Consider the following 24,470-nt stretch of genomic DNA (forward strand, 5'->3'; position numbering starts at 1 on the left):
CACTGAAAACGTTGCAGTTTCAACGGCAGAGCAGATACTTCGAGTGCAGGGTGGCTCGAACTTTTGAAACGGCTTCAGTTCATAATTCAGCCTGGCTTAAACGCTCATTGGCATTCGCTGTTTAACGGATCGATTCGGTACTTTAACACTTGCACTTGCAAATGGCATAAAAGTACAAATTTAACGTATATTTTTTATTAACTTTCACCTGGCGTAAAACTGGTCTTCCTAAACTCGAAAGGTGCAAACCTCTCTGTCAATTAAAATAAATTTTTTTTAAATAAAATAAATTCATATTCTGTGTTCAAAGCTTTTACAGAAAGCTTTAAAGCATAATTGTTTTTATTTAACACCGCGCTTTGGTATTAAAATAAAGAACGCGAATGCAATTTATCACTCTGAAATTAAAAACTAAAAGCAAACGGTAACAAGGCAAAACCAATCATATTGAAAAAAAGGTTTGAATATCTCTGATGAAAATTGTTAAAATTATTTGATCACAGTTTAAGTTATCTTCCATAACTTTAAAATATTTCATCCGCTTAAATAATCCGATTGAAGATTAGAACTTAGTAAGCACACAGCTCTTTTACCTTTAAAGTTACCTAAGGGATCCAGGAGACTTAACTGAATAAAGTCCACTTCCGCTGAAAGTAAAATAAAAGTGGTCCAGAAGCAATTCAGCTCGGTTTTTGGTTTCCGATACTGCTCAATCTTCCCTGGTTCCGGCTGACCCCAACTTCAATTTAGCTTAAAGTTTCCGAGGGGAAATTCTCCGAAAAAGTTTGCGCGTTGACAGGACGAACCACCTTTGGTGGCAGAGCAAATGCCACGCCCTCCCGCCCCCGGTTCCGCCTGCGGCTTCAACGGCTTCTTCGGCCAGCACGCAATGCGGAAAGTTTGCGAAGTGAAAGAGAGCGAAAGAAAGCTGAGCTGGTCTAAGAAACTTACGCGGTGCACATAAAAATTAAAATACTTGCCACGCGGTTGCACACCAGGTCGGAGGCGCCGAGGGCAGCGGGGCAGATGCGCGGCGACCCTCAGCTGCATTTCACGTTTCACGACTAATTTATGATTTGCAATAGGAATATGCGTATATACAAAGCGCTCGCCAAAGATTGAAACTTTAAGCGGAGTTCCCCCAGCGCCTTTCGCTTTATTTCGCCATCCTTTCTCTCGTCTGCAGGGCGGAACTTTCGCCGGGAACTTTGCGAGCCCAAGACAAGGGCTGACAGACTCCCCCGCCGCACTCTCCTCACTTTATTAATTACCCAAGTTGTCTCGGCAAATATTTTTCACTCAAATTAATTTCTCCCATGTGGCCACTACGGCAGCTGTCATCGAAGCCCCGGCCCGCCCCCATGTAATTACCCTTCGCTCAAAATGCACTTCTCGCCGAGATGATGGAACAACAATCTACTTGGGAACGATTCGGGTCCTACAACTAAGTACAGATTAGGTTAGGTTTGGGTTTGAGTGTGGATGTGGGAGTGGCTGTGGGTTGCAGTTGGCTAGGTTATTCCAGCGGCAGGGTCTCGTGCAGCCACGTGCGACCGCCTCCCTCGGCGAAGTCCGCGGCGGCGTGGTCCTGTCCGTTGAGGATCCACTTGGTGGTCAGCAGCCCCTCCACGCCCACCGGGCCGCGGGCGTGGATGCGGGCGGTGGAGATGCCCACCTCGGCGCCAAGGCCGAACCGGAATCCGTCCGCGAACCGCGAGCTGGCGTTGTGGAACACACAGGCGCTGTCCACGCTGCCCAGGAACTGCTTGGCCGCCGCATCTGCGAATGGAAACGGAAAGCGGGTTGAAATTCAAAAACTGCTCGAATTGCGTGGCTGCGCTGCACTGCGGTGGAAGTGTGGAAATGTGGAAATGTGGAAATGTGGAAATGTGGAAATGTGCAGTGCCCACACGGATGGCAAGAGTGTTGAATAAAATTAATTTCCCAAATGATTTAAATTTGTTGTGGCAAAAGGGGGGAGGGGACTGGTGAGTGGGAAAGGGGCTCCATAGTTGTGCATGCATGCAAAAGTTTGCACGCTAAACTTGCCCGACTTGAATTAGGATTCGGGTTTGGTTTCGGTTGCAAGTCAGAATGCCTGAATTGCTGAAGAACTGCATGCCGGAATGGCATTGAGGGCTAAATTGAATTACTCGTGGAGGAGCGGGCGGTCATGCCATATTCAGCACGGAATATTCGGGGAAGTACTTGAATGCACTTGCATTTAGAATAATAGCTGTGGAATTCCTCAAAACATCCTTAAAAATTAATTGAGGAGTACCATGCCATACAAATCTTGCGGCATTCTTTGTCATAGCTATTGTTTAAAATAATAAACAGAAGGTAAAACCCACAAACGTTCCTCATTGTTGCCTTTTTCAGCATGCGCGGATAATGTTTTATGAAAAGGTCTTGGGCAAAATTAATGCTAAGGTACTAAAGTAAATAAATTTAGAAGTGAGCAAAACCATGTTGATTAAATAAATGGAACGGTTTAACCCATAGCAGCCCTTCATTATTACCTATCCATTTCAGTTTGCTCGGATAAAGTTTTCTAAAGTCTACTTCTGGAAATACATGGCAAAATACGAACTCAAGATTAACAGATAAGGTTTTATAAAAAAGTTGGAAATTTAAAAAGCCTCAAGTTTGTATAACCGGATGCATTAAACGCTATTGCTTTTTAGTGCCAGTGAAACCTACAAGTTTCATTACCAGTTAAACGGGAAACTATCACGCTATTCCCCACTTAATTTAATAGGTGTTCCTTTAGTTTTCCACACTCCCTGTTGACTCTAACCTACTACATTTTGAAATTAAATTGCTGTTATTTAAAATGAAACCCATAGTACATATCTTCTGTGGCACATTTAAATTCAGACATTGTATCTGCCTTCCCGCAGCCGCCAAAACCAAACAATCTGCAGCAATAACCATTATGAGGGCTTCCCCACCAGCGGTTCGCAATTCTCATTACCTCACAAAAACCAAATCAAATTGGAACGCATCGGAGCGCGAGGACAAAGCGGGGGACACAATGGGGAGACCATTTTTCAACTTCGATTGCCGGCAATAGAAATTAATTTTCAATTTTCGAACATTTCGTTACCGTTTTCCGTAACAATGACATCGGTGTGGCCGCTGCCGAACGTATGGATGTGATTAATGGCCTCGTCCAGGCTGGGCACAATCTCGATGCAGCACTCGAGTGCTCCGTACTCGTGCTTCAGGCTCTTGGCCGCCGGGGGGCCAAAGGTCAGCTGCTGGTTCAGCCGGGGGCCGGCGTAGATTTTGACCCCCTCACGTTTCAGCATGTTGCAGACATCGTTGAAGATCTCGCCACTCATCAGGTCCTCGTGAATAAGCAGGGTCTCCATGGCGTTGCAGGCTGAAACGGAAGGACAGTGGTGCATCTCGCTTTGTGGGTCAATTGGAAGGGGAGGTCGCCTACCCGCCGGATAGTCGCACTTTGCGTCGCGGGCAATGCGCAGGGCCTTCTGCAGGTCCGCATCCCGGTCGATATAGACGTGGCAGACGCCCTCGGCGTGCCCCAGAACTGGGATGTGCAGCGACTGCTGCTGGATGCTGCGGACCAGCTCCGAGGAGCCTCGCGGGATGATCAGGTCGATGTGGTTCTCCATCGAGAGCAGGTCGCTGATCTCCTCTCGCGTTGAAACCTTAAATGGGCAAATTAGGGGAAAAAGGAAAGTTCAACATGGCTATAAAACACTCCTCAATTGAAATGATAATAATTACTACAATTATTACTATTTTATCCAGAAATGCTGCCTGAATGTAATGCACAGCTTTGATGACACAATATTAATTTAAACATTTGTTTATTTTTTGTTCCAACTAAATTTGATATGGTTGAGCGCAAAATAGTCTGACAAAAGTATCGTGTCACTTTTGTTTCAAAGTTATTAAAATGTATTCTCAATATATTAGATGAGTATTATTATTCAAATAAACATTCAAATTAGGTACTCTCTATTGGAACTCAAAAATCGAGTTTAAATTGCTATTCGGCCTGCGTTGTTTTAATTAAACTTTAGAGCACTCTGAAAAGTGCTATGGATAACTTCTTAAGTGTTTTTTAAATGTAGCCATAATCAGTTTATCTTAGCCTTATCCAAATCAGTCTCACCAGTGACACGGCGTGCTCCGCTCCAACGGTGGCCAGCGCCTCCTTGACCAGCTCCATCAGAGCCTTATTGCTGTGGGCCGCCTCCTTTCCGCCCTTCAAGAGCAGTCCGTTGGCGGAGGCCATGGCCAGAGCGGCCACTTGGGGCAGAGAGTCTGGGCGGGATTCGAAGATGACCAGCAGGACGCCGATGGGCACGGTGACCTGTTTCAGCTCCAGCTGATCGGCGAGGCGGGTTCTCCTCAGGACACGTCCCACGTTCTGCAAGGAAAGCGATTCGAAATTAGATACGGAATAAGAAATGGGGATGTAGAGGGGCGGGAGGAAAGTCAATTCACAAGTCAGCGTAAATCGCATAACGCATTCGCCATGTGGGACCATCGGGGCCATAAAAATAACTCGATATTTATGCGACAGTTTCGCTTGCAGGAGAACCGTATGCCGCGCCCACACCGCAGCTCGATTCCCTGGCGTCCATTTTGAGGCGTTACATAAATCAAGTCGCTCAGCGCGTCGTAATCTTTATTTATTTTTAATGGCCTGCTGTCGGACGCCCCCGCACTCCAGCTGGCCCGCCCCTCCAGCGGGTCCTTCGTCCCTCGTCCCTCCTCCTCGTCCTCGTCCTTCGCCCGTTGTGAGAAATCTCTAGAAAATTGGCTGCAGATAACATAAAGAGATTGCGGGTTGGTCTGGGCTGGACGGCTGCTGACAGCAGTTGGCTGGCCTTGTTTGCATAGAAAGGAGCTTCCCAGGACCAAGGAGGAGTCCTCCTCCTGCACTTCACGCTGCTTTCCCGCTCCGCTTAACCATTAAACTCGACTGGGGCGCTGGGTAAATTTGGTTATATGGTCATTATTATTGACTCTGGCATTGTAGGACGTCAAACTTTAAATTATATTTGCGAGGGACAATTGGGTAAGTCGGAGCTGATGTAGTGACCAGTAGAAGGATGCAAAGAAAAGTTGCACAAGGTTATTACGTCCCATAAAATATGCAGGAAGTAGGGGGCTTTATAAGTGCTTCACTCCGGAAATTGAAAAAACGCGTGTGAGGAAATCTTGGCAAAACATTTTGGCCTAATTCTATTGGGCGACTCTTACATTATTCAGAATTTACTTCGCAATAAAACTTTTTATATGAAGTGTTGGCAGGCCGGGTAATTGAAAACTGAAGTACCAGCAGCACAGTAAGTCCTCACACCTATTAAACTTTGGAGCGCTTTTGTGGCCCAGAGGCCGAACAATGTCCGCGGCATTTGTTTGTCGCAGGCAAGTAATGAAAAAAGAAAGTGGGACAAAAAACAACATCGCCATCGGAGCGACATTTATTGAGTGCGTTATGGTTTTTCTGTATTCCCAGCCAGCTTCTTTATACGTTCGCCCTTTTTATGATTTTTCACGCTGCCGCCATTTTGTGTCACAATTTCGCTTGCCATTTTTACAATAAACTCATGTCCCGGCTCCACGACACCCGCCCCCGTCCTCAGTGTAAAACTTTTTTCAGAGAGGCAAAACATGAAGGAAAACTTTCTGCGTTTCCGCACAATCACATCCAATAAAACGGTTGGCTTGGGAGGGAGGCCCCAACCCCCAACCCCCAACCCCCGACCCTGAGTCCCCAATCCCCAGCGATATTCGATCAACTCTGTCTGGCGCTAAAAGGGGATAAGGGCAGGAAAGGGCCAGGATGCGGGCTAATGTCACTGGCAAGACACCAGACGAGGGCGCATACGAGAAAGTGTCTTTTATCTTCCACTTGCTTAGCTGCCATCGCATCCCGACCCATCGAACATTTCCGGGCGTATCAGACTGCTCCGATGGCCGCTCTCTAAGCGCGTTGGTAGGTCACCAGCCCGTCGAGCTGCGAGTTGGGTCACCCCCGGCAGCTGGGCTCCTCCGGGCGGGTGTCAATTTTTGTTGAAGTGTAAAATTGCTTGGAGATTTCATAATGCTGTTAGGGCTTGGGAAACTGCATATGGCTGCCCAAGTCCGCCTTTGTCGGAGCTCATGAAATGGCCATTTTGCCATTTGGCCATTCTGCCAGGCAGACAAATCCCAGGGCTAACTCAATTTGGGGCTGACTTTTCGACACTGCAACAAATGCAATTTGCCGGAGTCTTTCGGGGGTCAGCAGCCAGCTCCCTTGGCCAGCACTCCGGGAAGTGGTTCCCTGCAGTAATTAAGTTCCCTTACCTTGTGACTGTCCTCGGCGATTTGCTTGAGGCCCACGGACAGGTTCCTCAGCTTGGCCGAGTTGAGCGAGAGGCGCGAGAGCAGCGGCTTGGCCAGTCCGTTCTTCTGGGCCTCGGCGAGGTCCTTGGCGTTGGCTTCCAGGATAAACTTCTCGCGGCTCACCAGCAGCTCTGCCAGGGTGTTGACGGCACTGGCCCTCTGGGCAGCCGTTAAAGCCTGCATCTGGCGACTGCCGGTGCGAGCTGAAAAAAGAGGGAAAAATAGTTGCTGAAAACAAGTTGCATTCGGCTAATTAACAGGCACTTTCGGCCAGCTGCTGCACTTAGCCCTAATAACAATCAAATTAAATTAACCTGACTGGAATTCCCTAGGCAGACAGTCCCTGCTGACCCACTTTCTTATTACCCCCTTCTTGTTTAGCTGGTGTAATTCCTAATGGCCATAAGCCCGTGTCCAGTCACCCTTGTCTGTTGCATCTTGCAACTTTCTCGCCACGAAACATCACTAACAGGGCTATCTTGTTCCGGCTTATAGCTTCGCACCGGATGATTGGGCATCGATGTGGCTGGAAGAACCTTCGCAAAACCGCTAATTACGTGCTCCACTGAGGAGCTCCCCAAGCCCCTTCGCATTATTCTCCGTCATTATCCCTTCGTAAGCCACTTCCCCTGCGGTCCACTCACCGTTCTCGGCCATCACCTCCACGGGCACTGTGTTGGCGCTCTCGGTGGCCTCCGTGAAGAAGGTGCCCACCTTCCGGCCGCCAATTATGGTCTTGATGGCCTTCTCCTGCATTCCGTTGCAGATGACCACGCTGACGCCCCGGTCGAGGGCCCAGGTGGCCGCCTTCACCTTCGAGTCCATGCCGCCGGTGCCCACCTGCAAGGGATTCGATCCGGTGAGTGGGTGGAATTACAGGGCGGGCGGGGCCACTCGATTACCTTTGACTTTTTGCCGAACTCGATGCTGTTGATGTCGTCGCTGGTGTAGGTGTGCATCAGCTTGGCTCCGTCCTCCCAGGGCGGCTTGTTGTAGATGCCGTCGACGTCGGACATGAGGATTAGCAGGTCCGCCTGCACCTCGGCGGCCAGCATGGCGGACAGGCTGTCGTTGTCCTTGATGGGGATTCCCTACAACGGAGGAGCAGCCCGGTCACGTGACTACGCGGGGAGGTGGAGCCCCTTAAGCCCTACTTACCCGCCTGGCGCCGCCGGCTGGCTCGTCGTCACGTATGAACATCGGCGGGGATACGGCGTCGTTGGTATTTATGATTGGCACAATATTCAGGCTAATTAATTCGGAGAGCGTGCAGAAGAGGTTGTTGCGTGTCTCCTCGTTGTAGAAGTCCGGCTTGGTCACCAGCACCTAAACGCGAACGCAAGCCCACTCAAATCAGTGTCCAATTAGTGGGGGAGCTTTGCGGGGCTCACCTGGGCAATCTTGACGCCGTACTGGGCGAACATCGCGTCGTAGAGGGACATCAGACCGGACTGACCCACCGCAGCCGCCGCTCGCGGCTCCAGCGAGGCGCCTTCGAACTGTTTTGGGAAGCAAGCATTCGGTTAGAGGTTCAGATCTGGCGTTCTCCAGCTACTACCTCCTTGCTGTCCTTCGGGTTGAGGGTCTCGCGCATCGACAGCGACATGAGCAGCTCCTGGGCGAGCTTCTGCTTTCCGAAGGCCACCGCCCCGCTGGTGACCATCATTACCTCGCGGCCCTCCAAATGGCACTCGGCGACCTGCCGGATTAAACGGTTTATAGTTAGTGTGTTACTTTAGTTTGTATTAAAATTAATTAAATATTATAGAGGAGTAAGATAAGAGCCTAAACATGGCATAAACTAATGTTTTATGAAAAAATATTTAGAACATTTTAAATATTGTTATATGTATTTAATACTATTATACAAATATTTTTGATCTCGTATGTATACTTTAGTAAGCTCGTCATTATCGCACATTTAAGTTGTATTTAAATATCATAGTCGAGTTCTATAAAATGTTTTTTTTTTTTCTTAATTATACACACATTAAAATACATTTTATTTAAAAATTTAATATCTATAATTAAACAAGAAAGTAAGTTCTTATTTTCATTATCATAGTTCAAGCACTTCGCTTGTAACTGGGATAATATCTGACCTGTTCAACGATGGAGGCCAATCGGCCTAGAGCTAATCCATGGTTGTCCTCGCGGGTGATGACTGCACTTCCCAGCTTGACCACGAGTCTTCTAGCGTATTTCAGTTGACTTCGCTCGGTGAATGTGGGATGCGCCTTTTCCAAGCGCTTCTCAGGCGACACCAGCTGAAAAAAGTCGTAAATCATTAGCCAGTTCTTCCAGGCCAAGTCCACTGTCTTATCGCCGTCAATCGGCGAAAACAGAACCAAAGTGAGGTCATAAATTGCGACAGCGAAAACGTGTGTCATAAAAACAACGAATTGAGGAATAAATGGCAATCCAATTAATTAAACAGTCCCCGTCGAACGCACCTAATCAGCTTGTAATCAGCAAAACTGCAACACGGAGTCCCTTCCCCAGTGGCTTTATTCGAATTTCTAATAATTATTATGTGTGTTAATTGGTTTTTTAGCCAGCGGCGCGTGGTCAAAAAGTCAGTTAGTTCGACACGCAATTCATAATCAATTTGGAATTACGGCTAATTGAATTTTACAATTCCGACATCAGACTATTGCAAAATAATCATATCTTATGCTCGGCGTGCTTTTATAGAAGTGGCTTTAAGCCTTAAATTCAACTATTTTTAACTGGTATTTTCTAAATTGGAGCTTCCTGGAAAAAAGGGCCAAAATCAACACAAGAGCTGCAAGCTGAATATCCTTAAAAGCTTCTAGCAAGTTCGAGGTTAGTATGCAAATAAATAAATAAACAAAAATAAATCTTTGGCAGCAACTTTCTCTGAAGTGCCCACATATTGCTGTTCTTTATCTTCGCTGAACGATTTGTTAAACTCAATTATATTTTAAATATAAATGGTAAATTTTGTAGTTGCAGAACCAAATTTGAAGGCAAAGTATGCTCTCAGATATAAAAACAATTGGACATATAAAATAATAGTTGCCTAATCCGACTTGCAGTTCTCTCTTTAATATAATATAAATATTGTAACAGGCTGCGTACTAATCATGTATATTAGACTATATTATATTATTATAACATTACATTACAAGCGCTGATCACACTTCCGATCTTCTGAGCACATCCTCTCCCGAGAGAGGAAGAAGCTGAACATAAACGGGGGTTCGTATTTAAAGTTATAAGAAAACACAATAAAAAGCTCCTGATACATTATAAGTTTATTAAATGTTTCCACTTTTTGAACAAACAACGACGAACCTCTTAACGAAATCACAACAGGCTTTGCAAGGGTAGAAAAAGCGGATAAGATTGGCTCGGCGGGGAGATAACTGCTGAGAAAACAGGCGAGCAAACAGCGAATTTGTTTTTCCTACCCCAACAGCTGCAGCTCATCATGCCACCTCGCTCATCCATCAATCAAAAGTGTTTTTATTAGCTTTTCTTTATTTTTCGCGCCATGCTACGGGTTGTTTGGGCGGTAGCTTTGATTGCCTTTCAGGCGCAATAACATCAAATCAGGGGTCTTTTTGTTCATATAACTCATCGCATTTGTCGTGTCAATTATTTCAGAAAAATCAGCTCAAATTGAGGCGTAAATATTTTGATTTCGTTACACTCGTCTGGCAATTGTGATGGCAAGTGTCAAGTGCAGCTCAATAAAAACGTACGCCGACAATCACAAATGCTCTGTTTATTTACTCATTTAATTGTTCACCCGCTTGTTATCACAAATAAACTTTTTATCACTATCGCAAAGCAATCCAAAAGCAAAACAACCAAAACTGTTTTATGACTGTGTCTGGCCAACTCACCGCTGAAAGCCTACTTTTTGTTCAGCTGGCTATCATGGCGTATGCGTGATACCGAATGCAATTAGTCGAAGGTCAGGAGTCGCCTCAGGCCTTGGCTCCCAATTCGATTGTTTTCTAATCGAATGGCTATAATCTGCTGCCCCATCTCCCGATTTCCCAGTGTCTGAGGCCCGTCAAATGCGATGACACTCCGTGTAATTACTGGGCAATTAATGCTGGCTCCGTTAACATGCATGAGTTGTGGCTGCTCTCAGGCTTCTGCTATATTTACAGTCCAGTCCAGCGATGTAGAACTTCAACTGCCCCCGACAGATGTTCGGAAATGGTATTTCGTGGCCCACTGACTCAATTTCTCGGCTGTTGGAGCTGGGCAATATTAGTGCTGTGCTTTATAGTTCGCCTGCTTCCCTGTGCGTCATGGTTTGCCCTTACCCCAACTCGGGGATTTTTTCTTGGGCTTATACCTAGTACTCGTGAAGTGGGCGTATTAGAGTTGCGGATACATGAACTTTAGCCGAATAATCTATTTTTGTCCTCGTTAAGTATATATTGACAACTTCTCCCTGTTAAATAACTCTCAAGAAAGTAACGACCAAGTGTTGAGTATGCAGAAAACTTGACTATTTCGTTTATTTCTTAACAGCCTTGTAGTGTCAATAAAATTGCTGCTTATGTTTAGTCATAGTCCTTGAATAGGTTATCAAATTTGTACAGCTCACATAAGAGGTTTAACACTTGTTCAACAATTTATTACAATTTTGGATTCAGCCTTTTTAAGTTGTACGCTTTTGTTCGACTAACTAGCTTTGACTGAGTTTTTCAGAAAGTGGCCCTAAATGAATTTGTTAGCCTTTATTGTTTGTTTGAAAGACTATTTTGTATCTGGGAAAAAGAAAGAACAAAGTTTTTAGAACCCTTCAAAAATATGCACACAGTATATAAAAATTACTTTAAGAAACTGAGACAAGTTTCCTAATTTTTAACTAAAATCCGCATTAATTAAGATTTTTGGTAAAATTACTGTGTCCATCATCAAAATTTTAAGAAAATTGTGTATAAAATTAAAATCATTTTATTGGGTGTAACCTGCAGTGGCCCTGGGGCAATCAGATTAGTTTTGAGCTCCTAGACCACGTGCCAAGTGCCGGGTATCTGTTAGTCGGGTGAACTTTTTATTATGTTTTTTTATGATGTGCCTCGCACACGCACTGCCAGAAAAGAGAGTCGAGACCGAGACCGAGAAAGAAGGCGCCATAACTGCCAACACGTGTCAGAATGAAGTGAGTCAATGGGGAGGCGGCGCCACGTGGGAAAAAGGATGGCTGATTGTAGGGTGGTTGGGTTGGGTGGTTTTGTAGCTGGGTGTCTGGGTGGCAGGGTAAGGGCTGCTCAAACGACCCTGACCTAGGCAAGTCGTTTCGAGTGTCAAAGGCTGGGCCCGATGTCGGACATATGCAAATGCGGCGAGGGGCAGCCGAGCCTGGGGCAGGACACAGTCCTCGCCGGAGGGCGAGCAGCGTAAATGTTGTTGCATATTTAAAGGGGTTTTAAGTTTATTGTATGGCCAAGCTCCTTTCCCTCAGCCCCTCCCTGCAATATTTACACTCTTAGAATTTATTTGAACACGTTTTTGCATTTGCCCGACCCAGAATTCTGCTTCGGTCCAGCAGCTGTCATGCTGTGACAACATTTTATCAGATTGTCCGGCACTTTTCCCGCTCCCCCACCCCAGTTTTACTGCCTGCCTGCCTGGTTTTCATGTTAGTGGAAATCAAAACGAAACTGTAAATGATTTACAGCTCGGAGCGAGAGAGTCCTTCGATCGATGCTCATTCAATTAGCCGGACCCCGTTTTTGATGGCCCATTTGCCGCAGTTTATGGCCTGCTTTAGGGTTACGCCGAAACCCTTTCAAGCTGTTGCCGGTTGACCGTAATGAACGTAAAGTAAAATCCTACGATAGTGTTTTGTTGCTTCGATTGGGCGTTGATTAGCCATAAGTGCCAGGGAAATTTCCGAGCAGCAGTTCGGTTGAGGTATCCCCAATCAGCACAAGTTGTTCAAGAGCTTACGCAATCAAAACAAAGCACTAGACTGCAAAGGGTCCCTACTGAGTGCCACCAGGGGTTGCTCAGGGGTTCCCATGGTCGCCGTATCAGAGTTTCAGGGAACCCAGAAGCCCCGAGACAATGAATTCACGCTCAGTCGTCATGACCGGGTTGCCATCGCTTTCCCCTCCACCAAAATCATCATCAATCGACTCTTATCGGTCAATAGACTGCCAATTTCTTAATAGCCTTTTTAATATATATTTTTTAATGTGTCTGTACGTATGTTGATTAGGGTGGACCCTAATGGTATTGTACCTAACTAAAAGGTCTATAATCTGTTTTACTAAATGGAAGTTTTACTGTGAATGCCTGAAAAAGATGAACTACCACAAAATAATTGTAGTAATTATTTGAATATAAACTAATCAACAGTGCAGAAATCAGCGAAAATATGTGTTCATTTATTAATTTATTAACGCTAAGTTTTTGAAATTAATTCTTATATATGGAATAAGAAGACGGTTGTAAATTGTTTATTGACTATCAACACTCTGCTTTTGTATCTAAAACGATTCAAATCAAATAATCACTTGTGAATGAAAAATACCTTCTCAAATACAGCTTTAAAAAATAAAAATATGTTGTATATTTAACTTTCCAAAAGTCACAGAAATCAAAATCACCGAACTATTTTTCTATTTGGCACTCCAATGTTATCCAGTTTTATTTTCTACCTGTTGGCCCCTAAAGGCAATGTTTTGCAAACAAAGGCCTCCCACTCGGAACCAGTTTCAATCCGGTTCTACCATTGCTCAAATGATTCTCCTGACCTGAACACAAAGAACTGATAACGTCTGATCAGCAACCAAAGGTCCGTTTGCATTAGCACAAACCCGAGACGGACTTTGCATCCAAGAACTTTTCCATCGACACTAGACGAGTCGGGAAATAACTGCCACGGCACTTGGTTATTCGGGTTACATAAACCCCACTCACAGGCTGTCGGGGTCCGTGGGAGCTGACCGCTCGCCAGGCGTTCCTGGAGAAGCCGTTGCGCAGGCTCTGCGCCAGGAGAAAGCTGTTGCGCAGCATTTCGGGGCTTAGTCTTGGGGGATATTTGTTTAGGAGTACAACGGATCTTCTTAAAGTCACGGAACGCGCACGGAACCGCACCGCAAAGCCCGACAAGTTCTACTGAGGCGAACCAACGGACTGACCGCCCCGAAAGCGGCTCCTGATAATGTGGGGCAAACATGTGTAATTGTAAGTGTTCATTGCGATTGCGATTAAAATTTGGTGTTCGGCCGGCCTCTCTGGCCGTGTTATCAATCAGAGCAGCTCGCTCGCTCCCAGATTGTGACAAACACCCAACCGGAGAGAGTCCGAGCGGTCTTATCAAGTGGAGCAAGTGACGGGAAGAGCGCTTATCTAGCGACTTGTGTTTGCTAGGCCATTTGGACACTCCGCTCGGCAGTGACGAAGTGCCAGGTATCTCGAAAAACCCCTTGGTGCAATCACTCACCGAAGGGCCTCCACTTGAACGGAAACACAGTTAAGTATTTTTCACCCTGAATTACCCATCGAATATTATTGCCTCTCGGCCAAAATTGAAGCGCTTAAAAAATACCCATAAATAACAGGCTGTTGCAAATATTAATTAACTGCTGGAAATGTCAACATGTTTATTTCAATGGAAAATTGACAGAGAATTCCGCCGGGCGCATAATCAGTGCACATTGTGTTGAACTATCCTGCAGCTATTCATTTAATTACTTGCCCAAAGTAGCAGCCACATTAGTGGGGGAAACGACTTTCGGATGACCTGTGAATTGCCGGCAGTTCCAGGGGGGCCAGCTAACCTTGTATGTCCAGCGCATCCGGAATGGATCCCCGGAAACGGCAGAATCAAGCCCTGACAAAGACAACGACTGACACCCGGACACAGAATTATTTTCATAATTAAATGACATTAAAAAGTTTTGTTGCAGCATAGTGGTGTAGTCCTGTGTCCTGTGCAATGCATAGAAAAGCCATAAAATACAATACCAAATGGCAACAGGCCTCCGGAGAGGCGGGGTTAGTGGCCAGTCAGTTGGGTTGGGCTGCCTGGGGTCAGATAAGTGCAAAATTATGTCCCGCCCTCCTTCGACCCCCTCCTCGAAAAACTGGCACAAGTTTTTCAATCGAGCTCTGCCATTGTTTATGACTGGGTTTTGCTGGTTTTGCTCCAGTACTGAGTGCTGACCGCAGGTCGCAAGAACTCTGCAAATTTATATGCCCCGGAGTAAGAAGCCAAGAATATTACGCATACGCCAAGTAGGCCACTGGTAGAAATAGTTGTCAAGTCGAGCGGAATGTGCTGGGGTGATTTAGTGGGGTTTCTTTGCCAGGCCGGGAAACTCTCTTCTCGTATTGTATTTTATCTGGAGCTTTGTGCTGGCGAAAACCTACTCAACTCTGAAATTGTTTGAAACTGATACGTAAATATCTGGTTTTTATTATTGTTTCATCTGGCTGAATGCGTTTCAGGCGCTGCATCAAAGAGTTTCCCAATTAATTGCTGCCGGAATCCGGAGTCTGCCACAGGATAACTTCAAAGTGCCAGCGAAAGTTGCGCATAACTCGGTTACCATCGAATCGATATTCCGCTTCCATTTGACCAACCAAATTCATTACTTAGCCGTGTTCTTACATGCCGAGCACTCGTCCCTTTTAATCTGGTGCCTCAGCACTTTGCAAACCAAAGACAGTCCGCATCCTGCGGCCGTAAGTTCGTCCTGGCTGCATCCCCACTCCTGTTCGTCCTGTCTTGTCCCCGCTCTTAATGTATGCGCATTGCCAAAGTAAGTCCTGCCAGTCCTCGGAGGCAAGGACTCCCCTTCGCCTGTCACCTCGCCCTCTTTTTGCCCAGGCGGTGAAAAATTCACTTACAAAACACTTACGCCGACACCTTGCCACGCCCCCGCGCACACACACTGGGGAAAAGGGGGAATAGTGGGGAGGGGGAAGGAGGCGCGGCGAAGGAAACTTGTGCATTGCTGCAGAAACTTCATCAAATCCGAGCTAATCACACTTTGATTTGCATTTTGTAACGAAGAGCTGCAGAACTTTCCGGGCAAAAAGCGCATCGCCACCACGAGCAGCACTTAACTCTAAGCGTTGCCCCGACATTGATGAATGAAGCAGACCCCCTCCACCTCCTCAAATCCCTCGAATCCCTCCCCGCGGCCCCGCCCACTGCATCTGGTAATTATGCTAATGAGATGTCTTCAGTTAGAAGGGAAGTAGACTTGGCTGCCTCTGCCACTTGAGTTAAATGCAATTAATTATATTTTTTACGCCACCAAGAGCCTTGGGGATTCGATTGTACAATCGCATGAGGATATAGAGATATAGTGGGTGCTTCGGAAAACTCTGGACTTTGAAGTCTATTAATTAGGTTGTTAATTACTCTGAACTGTCACAACTTTCTAAGTTTCATTTCGATAAATTTGGGCTCGGTAATCCATCAAGTTGGAATAGTAAATAATAAAATCTTCGCAACGTGAAATCCTACCAGAAGTTTGAAAGTGAAACTGGAAAGAAATATGATATGTTGTGAATAATAAAAAATGTTGTTTCAACACACAACCTTTTAAGAATTAAGCTGTCGATAAATTCGATTAAGATAATTCAACAAAATGGAAGTGGGAAATAGGTAACAATATAAACTTAAATTTCTAAGAATAGATTGAATGTAAAAGTGATTATATGTAAAGGAATAAATAGCTAGCTACAAAGTTTTCCAACACACCCTTTGGGGAGGAATAATAGTACGCTTAAAAGATTCTCTGGTAAATACTTGAAGGACCCCCTTAGAACTCGGTGTGCTCGTAGCCACCGTTGTCGTAGATCGCCATGCTGTTCCGGTTCGCGGACGAGAAGCTGACCTTCTTGGGCACCTGGGGCGGTCGCCGCCCGTTCTTGGGGGTGGGCGTGCCGCCGGGCGTGGCAGCTGCATTGACCTTCGCCTCCGAGCGGCGAGCTTGGAGCAGCTTGACGGACTTGCGGTTGAGGGCCAGGTTCTTGAGGTTCAGCTCGTCGTCGCCGAAGAAGCGGCGCTCGAAGTTGAGCACCAGGTTGCTGTAGTCGCCGTGCGGCTTGTTGCGCGTCTCGTGCAGCCGGAAGATCGTCTGGCGGCGCACCATGCTCTCGCGGTGCTCCGCTTCCGCCCCCTCCATCAGCACCTCGTCGTAGTGGGGGTGCTCCCCCTCCCCATCCTCGTCGTCGTCGAAGAGCCTCTTGGGTCGCTGCAGCCTGCGGGCGATGTTTACCGCACTGCCTTTCAGCTCAGTGGCGGCGTCCTCGTCCGTGAACTGCCCTCCGGAGCGGAACCAGTCCACCCTGGTGGTGGCCAGCAGCTGGCAGAGGGTGGCGAAGCGGTGGAAGAACATGGCCAGGAACTGGATGATGAGGATCAGCCCGAAGAATATCACGAAGCAAAGGCCGATGGGGTCGAGTTCCTTGTACTGCCGGTAGATGCCCACCATCAGGTTGTCCCTATCAAAGGACACGAAGTCCGTGGGATCGATAGGCCACTTGAGGTGGAGGAACTCCTTCTTCAGCTGCAGCAGGAACACTATCAGCACGAAGATGGCGTTCACCATCACGAAGGCGAAGGCGATCATGTTCCGCAGCTCCTTGAGCCCGTCGGCCATCGCCTGCTTCTGCTCGCGACTCAGCTCGAGCGGCTTCAGGTACTGCTTGATGAGGTCCTTCCAGAAGCGCTGCTCCATCAGCGACACCTCGCCCAGCTCCGAGTGGATAAGCAGCGGGTCGTTCAGCCAGCCGGGCAGGTGGTTCTCCGCATCGCTGGGCGCCTCATTGCCGTCGTCCTTCAGCACCGGCGCCTCCCGCGTTCCCCACGAGACGTCGTTCATGTTGAACACCGAGAAGATCATCAGCAGCATGTACATCGAGGGGATCGTGATGTAGTAGATGACCCCGCACAGCAGAGCCCAGAACTCTTGCGGATGCATGAAGCCTAGAAGCCACATAAATTCAAATATTATACAAAATTATAACACCTAGTTATTTCTTTAGTTGGACTCTGAGCCAGTTCGGTAAGATCAACACTTTATATTTAATATACTTTTGAAAGGTAGCAATATACATAAACCAAAAAAGTGAATTACATATGAAATTATTTATGAAAGTTTTTATCTTAAACGGACCAATTTTAAGATACCACCGGATGATATTTTGCAATGAAATATTGGAACGAAAGAAATTTTTTTGAAAGGCGATGTTATTGTCTTTAGTTAGCTATACTGCATTGTACAATTATTGAAATACTATGCCTTCATTTTTCCTGTTTTAACTCACTCTTGTTAGGATTTTTTTCACTTCAATCCGATTCAAGCTAATTAGCCACTACTAATAAATATTTTTCATATACTGTAAGAAAATATAAACTAAAACCAATTCATAGAATAGAAGCGCGATTCATTCTTCTTTCGCTATCAGTTTTTCCGAACCGAAAACTTAGATCAGGTAGAACTTTATGACTCAAATAGAGGACCTCACCTGCGATTGTGATCTGCACGGCGACGAGAAGGAAGAAGAGCGAGGCGGGAGCCAGGGGTCCGTCCTCCAGCATCTGCACGATAATGCCGATGAGGACGGCCATCATGACCAGGCAGTAGAGCGTGCTGATGACGAACGCGATCAGCAGCTGGAACTTCTGCTTGAGGTAGACGCAGGCCAGGATGAAGGAGATGATCGGGAAGAAGTTCCACAGGAAGGCGGTCCAGATGTCGATGGAGAAGACGGCCACCAGAGCGCCGACCATCATGAGGAAGATTGTCCCAGGGCCGAGCACTGTTCCGATCATCAGCATGCCCTGGTACCACACGTACATCGTGGAGATGGAGTTGTTCCTCCGCACCACCGTCTCCGCGTCCGCCAGGATGTCGAAGATGTTGGCGATGGTGGAGGGCACCCAGCGGCGGCGCTGGTTGTAGAACTCGTTGAAGCTCTCCGGAGCATGGGTGTAGGCGTCCGAGGCGGCGCAGTACTCCACCCGGGAGCCGGCCTTCAGGAGCAGGGTGCACAGCCATCGGTCCTCGCCCTGGTCGTACTGCACCATCTTCATGGCCTCCGAGCTGACCATCGTGTAGCGCTTCATCACGCTGTTGTCCATCAGCGCACTCGCTCGGAAGAGGCTGAAGCACCCTGGGCTGCAGAGGACGCACCCGATCACGTGCTCCGTGGCCTTCTGAAGCCAATGGCCGATGGCGTACTCGAAGCGCTGGTACCACACCATCGGCCCCCTGCCCACCGGATGGATCCGCCCGCAGGCGGCGCCCAGCTCGTCAACGGCCTTCATCCGGTCGATCAGCAGCTGCACCGCCCGCGGCTGGAAGTCGATGTCCCCGTCCAGGGCCAGGATAAAGGTGTTCTCCGCGATGACCGCCTTGCGGCGCGGCGACAGCTGCTCCGTCTCCATGATCCGGTAGCCCAGCAGGTAGTACATGTACATCACCTGCGACCAGCGCTTCTTGTGCCGGATCTTGTCCTTGTTCTTCAGGTGGGCCACCATCTTGGTGCGCCCGGGCAGGGTCCACACCAGCCGTCCGCCGTAGGGCGTCTCTATTTTCAGGGGCGGCTTCATCCGGATCGCGACTCCGTACACCTCGAAGGCGGCCTTGTCGATGGTGCGGGTCAGGGTCTTCACGTACTCGTTGATCGGCGGGTTGCGCTTGTTCTGGCACTGGCGAGGGTCCAAGACGAAGGCATCGTCGAAGAATATGTTTGCTGTGGATGCAGCATAATTGATATTTATGGTTTTTCGGGGGCAATAAATCCAAAACCTTTTTTAAAGTCATTCTTAAAAATAATCAATGTTTAACAGTATTAATAAAAAGTTTCTGAATAATAAAGCTAGGTTCAGTAACAATAGTTATTATCATTATTTGTACTTCTCAGAAATAATATAAATTTATTCTAAGAATTTAATTTTTTTTAACGAATCGATTGCAAGTTTTATGATTTTATTTGGGAAAGTTAAAGTTATTTAAAATATTTGGACACATAAGTAATTTTAACTAAATTATTTTAAATGTATGTACTATATGGTGCGTTGGACGAGAGTTGTCCTCAATAAACATTCTCAAAAGAGTTAAAATAAAATTAACAAGGCTTTTAAAATTTATGACTTCGAATCGACCCGGTTTCGACACATTGTTTATTCCTTGTGTAGAGCTGGAATTAGGCAGATCGTAAAGTTGTCGCAGACAGTTGCCGATGCTTGGCTTAGTGCCATTTTGGCAAGCGCGGAAATGAAGTCGCCAAGCAATATAAGTAGAGCTGCAAACGGCTTCCCGGGCTTGCATAAATTTCCACTTTGACACATTTTAAATGTGCAATGCAAATGCAGTTGCCGTTGACTGCAGAAGACAGAAGCTTCAGCTGCACTTGCATCCCCGCCCTCGCATTCTGTCCCCCTTTACTTACTCTCCAATTCATAGTACTCGTCGTCCGCCTTTCCGCCATTCAGGTGCGTCCTCGCCATGCGGCGGGCGCATTGATCCTCATCCAAGCGGACAATTGACTTGAGGAACTCCATCATCTCGTCCTCGGTCTCGTGCCACATGGTGGCGCACACAATCAGCTGCGGCACCTTGTCCTCCTCCAGGATGTCCCTGCTGGCATTGACGTCTCCTGCCAGGGCCACCACGGGATCCCTGGGCGTGGTGAGGTCGCTCTGCGGATGGAGAGGATGTGGATGTGGGTGTGGATGTGGGTGCAGAGATACGGGCTTAGTCTAAGCTCCGAATGATTGCAGTGCATATCAAGTGGTTGCTGGGGGAAGGCAATGCGGTATTTGCGGAACATCAAGTGCCTCACAGAGTTGCCAAGAATAATTTGGCAGAAGTACACAATTGTAAATAAACGAGTCCTGCTCTTCGGAATTGGGATTTGGGATTGCAATTGTGTGCCCCTCGAATTTACATTCCCAATTTTGAGCAATGTTTGTCGCAACTTTAAGGCTTATTTCCACCTAATGCCACGACATCATTACGAATGCACATAATTCGCCGACCCTCTTATTTATGCCCTCAAAATCAACTCTTTTGCCCTGATTTTAATTACTTTAATGTCTTTATGCCGGGTAGGCCCCGAAAACATGCGAGTGGAGCTGAAACACTTTTAATTAAGTTTACACCCACCGAAAAGCCTCGCATCCCAGCCACGTCCTTTCCCCTTTCCACGCGGCCAAACGCAAACATTTCCTGAACTTTGCAGTTTCCCCGTCATTTAACTTAATTACATTGCCTGACATTTGAAGCGCACATCAGTAGTGCCGGCAGTCCGGGCACTCTCCGCCGGAATAGTCGAAAGTCCCCGGAATAGGTGGCTCTGCTTGGAGCGAACTGCGAAGTTGGCGCGATGATTGATGCCAGGCAGGCGCCTGATTACAATAATTCATTAACATGAACTCGGCGCAAATCTGGTTTGGCCCACTCAGTTCCGGGGGAAGTCCTTCTCCCATCCACCCCCAACTCACCTTGATGGCCAGGTACTCCTCGCTCCAGTCCACGATCCTGCGGTTCATCAGGGAGCACTGGTCCACCAGAAGTCCGCAGTACCACGGACACACGAAGAGCTTCTCGGTTTGCGCGTTCTTGTCGTTGCGCGGCTGCCAGACGTGCAGGCAGGTCCAGAGCTGCGCCAGCATCCACAGGGGCCACAGCCAGAGGGCCCAGTTGAGGCACTGCTCGCCCAGCTCCTCTGTATTTCCAGCCAGTGCTCGGAGCGCCAGGTAGTCCGGCAGGAGGCCGTGGAGAGCGCAGGGATCCGCGGCCCGCAGCTGGGCGAGCACGGTGGCCAGGACCACGGAGGCAGGTCCCGCCAGGCTGAGGGGCAGCGCAAAGCTGAACACCTGGATCTTGATTTTGCAGGCGAACTTGCCAAAGACGTGGCTCAGGTACGCTGCCCCCACCTGGGCAACCAGTGCGTAGACCACCGCGTTCGGACTCGACTGCATGGTGAACTGCGTCCTCGGCGGCGGCGCCCTGATTGATGAGTTCGTCTGCGCCGCAATCAGCGCATCGGGGTCGCCGCCACTCTGCTGCAAGTGCACAGAAAGTAATAAGTAGTCATAATAAAATTGTCAAAAATCTCGCTTGGTTATTCATAATATTTTACCACATACTTTTAAAAATAAAAATAAATTACTCTTAGTAAATACAAGTCATGCCAAAAAATATAAGCCTTCTATAGCTAAGAAGTTAAATTTTGAATGATTTAAGCGTATAACTATGAGATATAACTATTTTAATAACCCAATTATTTATTTTTTGAAAATGAAACAGAATCTTAAAACGTTTTGCTCAATGTGAGGGGTAACCACTAGCTCACTGGGTGGACTCCACTCACCACCAGCGTGATGAGGTGCGGCTGCCAGGCATCCAGGAAACGGCTGAAGTACTGAACAAATTCCTGTCCGTGGAGAAGGAAGCCCACCCCCGCGAAGACCACCACCTTCAGGGGCGCCAGGTAAAGGTAGGTGTGGTAGCGGGAGCGGGTGCAGCGGATAGTACGAATGATGTATGCTGGCGGTGGGGGAGAGAATAGAAAGCATTCCAAAGTTTGATTGGTCATTTGAAACTAGAATTCTTTAGAAATCTGTGAATATTGAAGAACGACCTGTTGTTTTGCAAAACTTTAACTGATTTCTGAGAAATTTTTATTCAAAAGTATGTATGGATTGTTAGTATAAAGTATTAGTATGGAAGGGAGTGATACGTTCGGATATATTTACAAAAAAAATGGTAAATTTATTTAAATATTTTATAATATATAAAATAATAACGAATACTTTTATTACTTATTCTTTTAATTGTATTGAATTTTGAATAAAGTTTTGTTATGTCGTCACAATATCGCTATGACAGTACTTTTCAACTATCGTATCGAGCTATAAGTATCTCAACCTTTAAAACTTGTCTTACGAATCCTGCTGAAACCTAACCTTCTCCAATGTCAAGGCTCAGTCAGTTATCAACAAGCAACATACTCACCGATGGCCTCATGGGTGTTGGCGAAGTTCTCCCACCAGCGGAACGAGACGAGGAGTAGCGGGAGGGCCAGGAGCTGCACCTCCAGGCTGTCGCTCATGGAGGGCCAGACCAGGAAGACGCTGCCCTGTGCAACGAGGGCCAGGATGGAGAGGCCGAGGACCAGGCTGTCCGCCGACCTCCATTGCACCCGCGTGCCCGTCAGCAAGTCTGAAACGTTGAGCAGCGGGGCAATCAATTTAATTGTTGTCACCGATAACAGCTGGGGTGCTTGTCAGGGGGGGAGTGGAGCTGTTGGTTCTCGGGGAGCTACTCACTCAGCAGGGCGGGCACGAAGCAGACGCAGCAGCCGAGAATGGCACCGCGAGTCACATCCAAGGCAGGGAGCACGGTGAAGGTGAGCAGGGCCAAACCCACGACGTGCAGCAGCTCGAAGAGCGTGACCTGATTAGCGGGGACTTATCAATCAATCTCCACCTGGGTTAGGGTGGCTCAACTTGTGGGTTCAGTTAAGGAGTAAGATCTTAAGGTTTTTTTTTGGAGGGAAAATGTCAAAGAAGGTTTTATTTCATCAGATGAAAACAGATTGCTTTATAATCTGTGAGAGTTATTAGCTGATGAAATCATTTACAAGAATAAGTATTTTAAACTCTCAGAATATACTCTTTTAAGCATTTACTGATGGTTAAATATTTATATATCATACGAGTTTCTCAACCAACAAAGTTCTGTTTGCTCTACACTCCGCCATTAAATGCAGTTCACTGCAAAAAGCTTTACTTTTGTTTGTAATAAAATAATGCAATGTTAGCAAACTGAAATGATAAGTGTGTTTACGTTAGATAAAAGATTGACCACACTGAAAATGTTAAGCTTTTGTAAAAAAACAACAAGCTTGTTTTAAGCTTAACGAATGGTTGTTCAAAATTGTGATGCACTATTTTTCGCCCACAAATCGTGCCACCCCATTACTGCCCGTAAACGAAATACCCACCAGTCCCACTTCCAGTCCACTGGGTCTCTGCTCCCGCTTGAACATGCAGATGCGGAGGGCGCGCAGAAAGGTGAGCAGCTCGGGGGCGGCGAAGGCAAATATCAGCGCCCAGACCCAGGCGATTTGGTCCAGCTCACTGGAGACCGCCTCCACCTGGCCGTGTCGCAGAACTTAGAGTGGGGAAATAAGCAACTCTTGAATGGTAAATCCCAACAGGGTAATCCGGGGTAATCACTTACGATACTTGCTGCACACTTGCACTCGCGGTCCGCTGCCGCCTGTGTTTCCGGCCATGTAGAGATAAAGCAGCTTGGCGAACACGCTCGTGGCAAGAACCACCGCGAAGACCAGCAGGTAGACGCAGAGCTTGAAGAGCTTAAGGAAGAAATGCAGCTTCTTCCAGTCGACGTCGGAGCCGCTCGTCTTCCTGGATGGTGGGTCCTGGAAGGAGTCCCACAGCGGCGGTCTATCGCGCACCTTCCTGGAAGGCAGAGGAAGTGCTGGTTAGCGGTGACATCATATCCTGATTAACCCGAACCAACCGACTGCGCATAAAGTAGTCACCGCTCTCGTAGTCTCCTCCGCTCATGTCTGTCTAGGCCCATCGGCAAATTAAAACTGACTGGAAATCGGGTATCGGCAACTGGCAATTGGCACACCGGACCTGGCCAACCGATCGAGTGATCGGGAGATCGCAAGATAAGGGTCTTCGGGGCGATATCATCGCTGCATAGGTTGTCAAAGAGAAAACAAAACAGCTCTGATAAGACACCCCCGAACCCACAGGTTCGCCGACTTTAATTGCAATTACAAATGCCATCAAATCAAATCACAGCAGTGTGGCCCATTCATAAAAAAAGCACACGAACCGGGGTTTATGGAGTCCCAATCGGTTCCTTTGAGGAATGGTTCTGTTTGAATTAGTTACAGCCTAGTTCATGTGTCCCCCTCGTCGAATAGTCGAAGTTGTTCAGCTTATTGTCCGACATGAGTCATACAAGCACTGAAAGTTGTAGCTCGACTTCTTGACAAAACTTTTGAGTATCTCCGATAGCGGTGGAGTTCCACTTCCACCTGCAACGAAGGGGAAGCCACTTGAGTCGGAGCAAGGCAATGCG

At 47.2% G+C, this 24,470-nt stretch overlaps 2 protein-coding genes across 3 annotated transcripts; both read right to left on the bottom strand.

The window, feature by feature from the left end:
- Positions 1-1,401: 1,401 nt before the first annotated feature.
- LOC108093592 (delta-1-pyrroline-5-carboxylate synthase) lies at positions 1,402-13,515 on the bottom strand. The gene is made up of 12 exons (XM_017193718.2): positions 13,294-13,515; positions 8,478-8,642; positions 7,934-8,074; positions 7,767-7,874; positions 7,534-7,701; positions 7,278-7,466; positions 7,020-7,215; positions 6,337-6,578; positions 4,148-4,405; positions 3,452-3,677; positions 3,110-3,388; positions 1,402-1,779 (listed from the first exon to the last, which is right to left on the bottom strand). Exons 1-12 carry the CDS (start codon positions 13,387-13,389, stop codon positions 1,517-1,519), a joined length of 2,331 nt encoding a protein of 776 aa, XP_017049207.1. The 5' UTR covers positions 13,390-13,515; the 3' UTR covers positions 1,402-1,516.
- A 2,094-nt stretch (positions 13,516-15,609) lies between these two features.
- Positions 15,610-23,943, bottom strand: LOC108093595 (chitin synthase chs-2). Of its 2 annotated transcripts, XM_017193721.1 has the most exons (10): positions 23,895-23,943; positions 23,592-23,833; positions 23,353-23,522; positions 22,676-22,802; positions 22,362-22,568; positions 21,718-21,893; positions 20,846-21,409; positions 19,792-20,041; positions 17,863-19,092; positions 15,610-17,320 (listed from the first exon to the last, which is right to left on the bottom strand). In XM_017193721.1, the coding sequence occupies exons 1-10, from the start codon at positions 23,939-23,941 to the stop codon at positions 16,152-16,154; spliced, it is 4,182 nt and encodes a 1,393-aa protein (XP_017049210.1). In that variant the 5' UTR covers positions 23,942-23,943; the 3' UTR covers positions 15,610-16,151. The 2 variants fall into 2 exon arrangements, with proteins under 2 accessions (XP_017049210.1, XP_043064257.1); XM_043208322.1 differs by lacking the exons at positions 21,718-21,893; positions 22,362-22,568; positions 22,676-22,802; ... (1 more) ...; positions 23,592-23,833; positions 23,895-23,943 and adding an exon at positions 21,494-21,625.
- Positions 23,944-24,470: the final 527 nt, after the last annotated feature.

This window comes from Drosophila ficusphila, unplaced genomic scaffold (assembly GCF_018152265.1).
Source record: "Drosophila ficusphila isolate 14025-0441.05 unplaced genomic scaffold, ASM1815226v1 contig_106, whole genome shotgun sequence".
In the NCBI taxonomy this organism is placed as follows: domain Eukaryota; kingdom Metazoa; phylum Arthropoda; class Insecta; order Diptera; family Drosophilidae; genus Drosophila; species Drosophila ficusphila.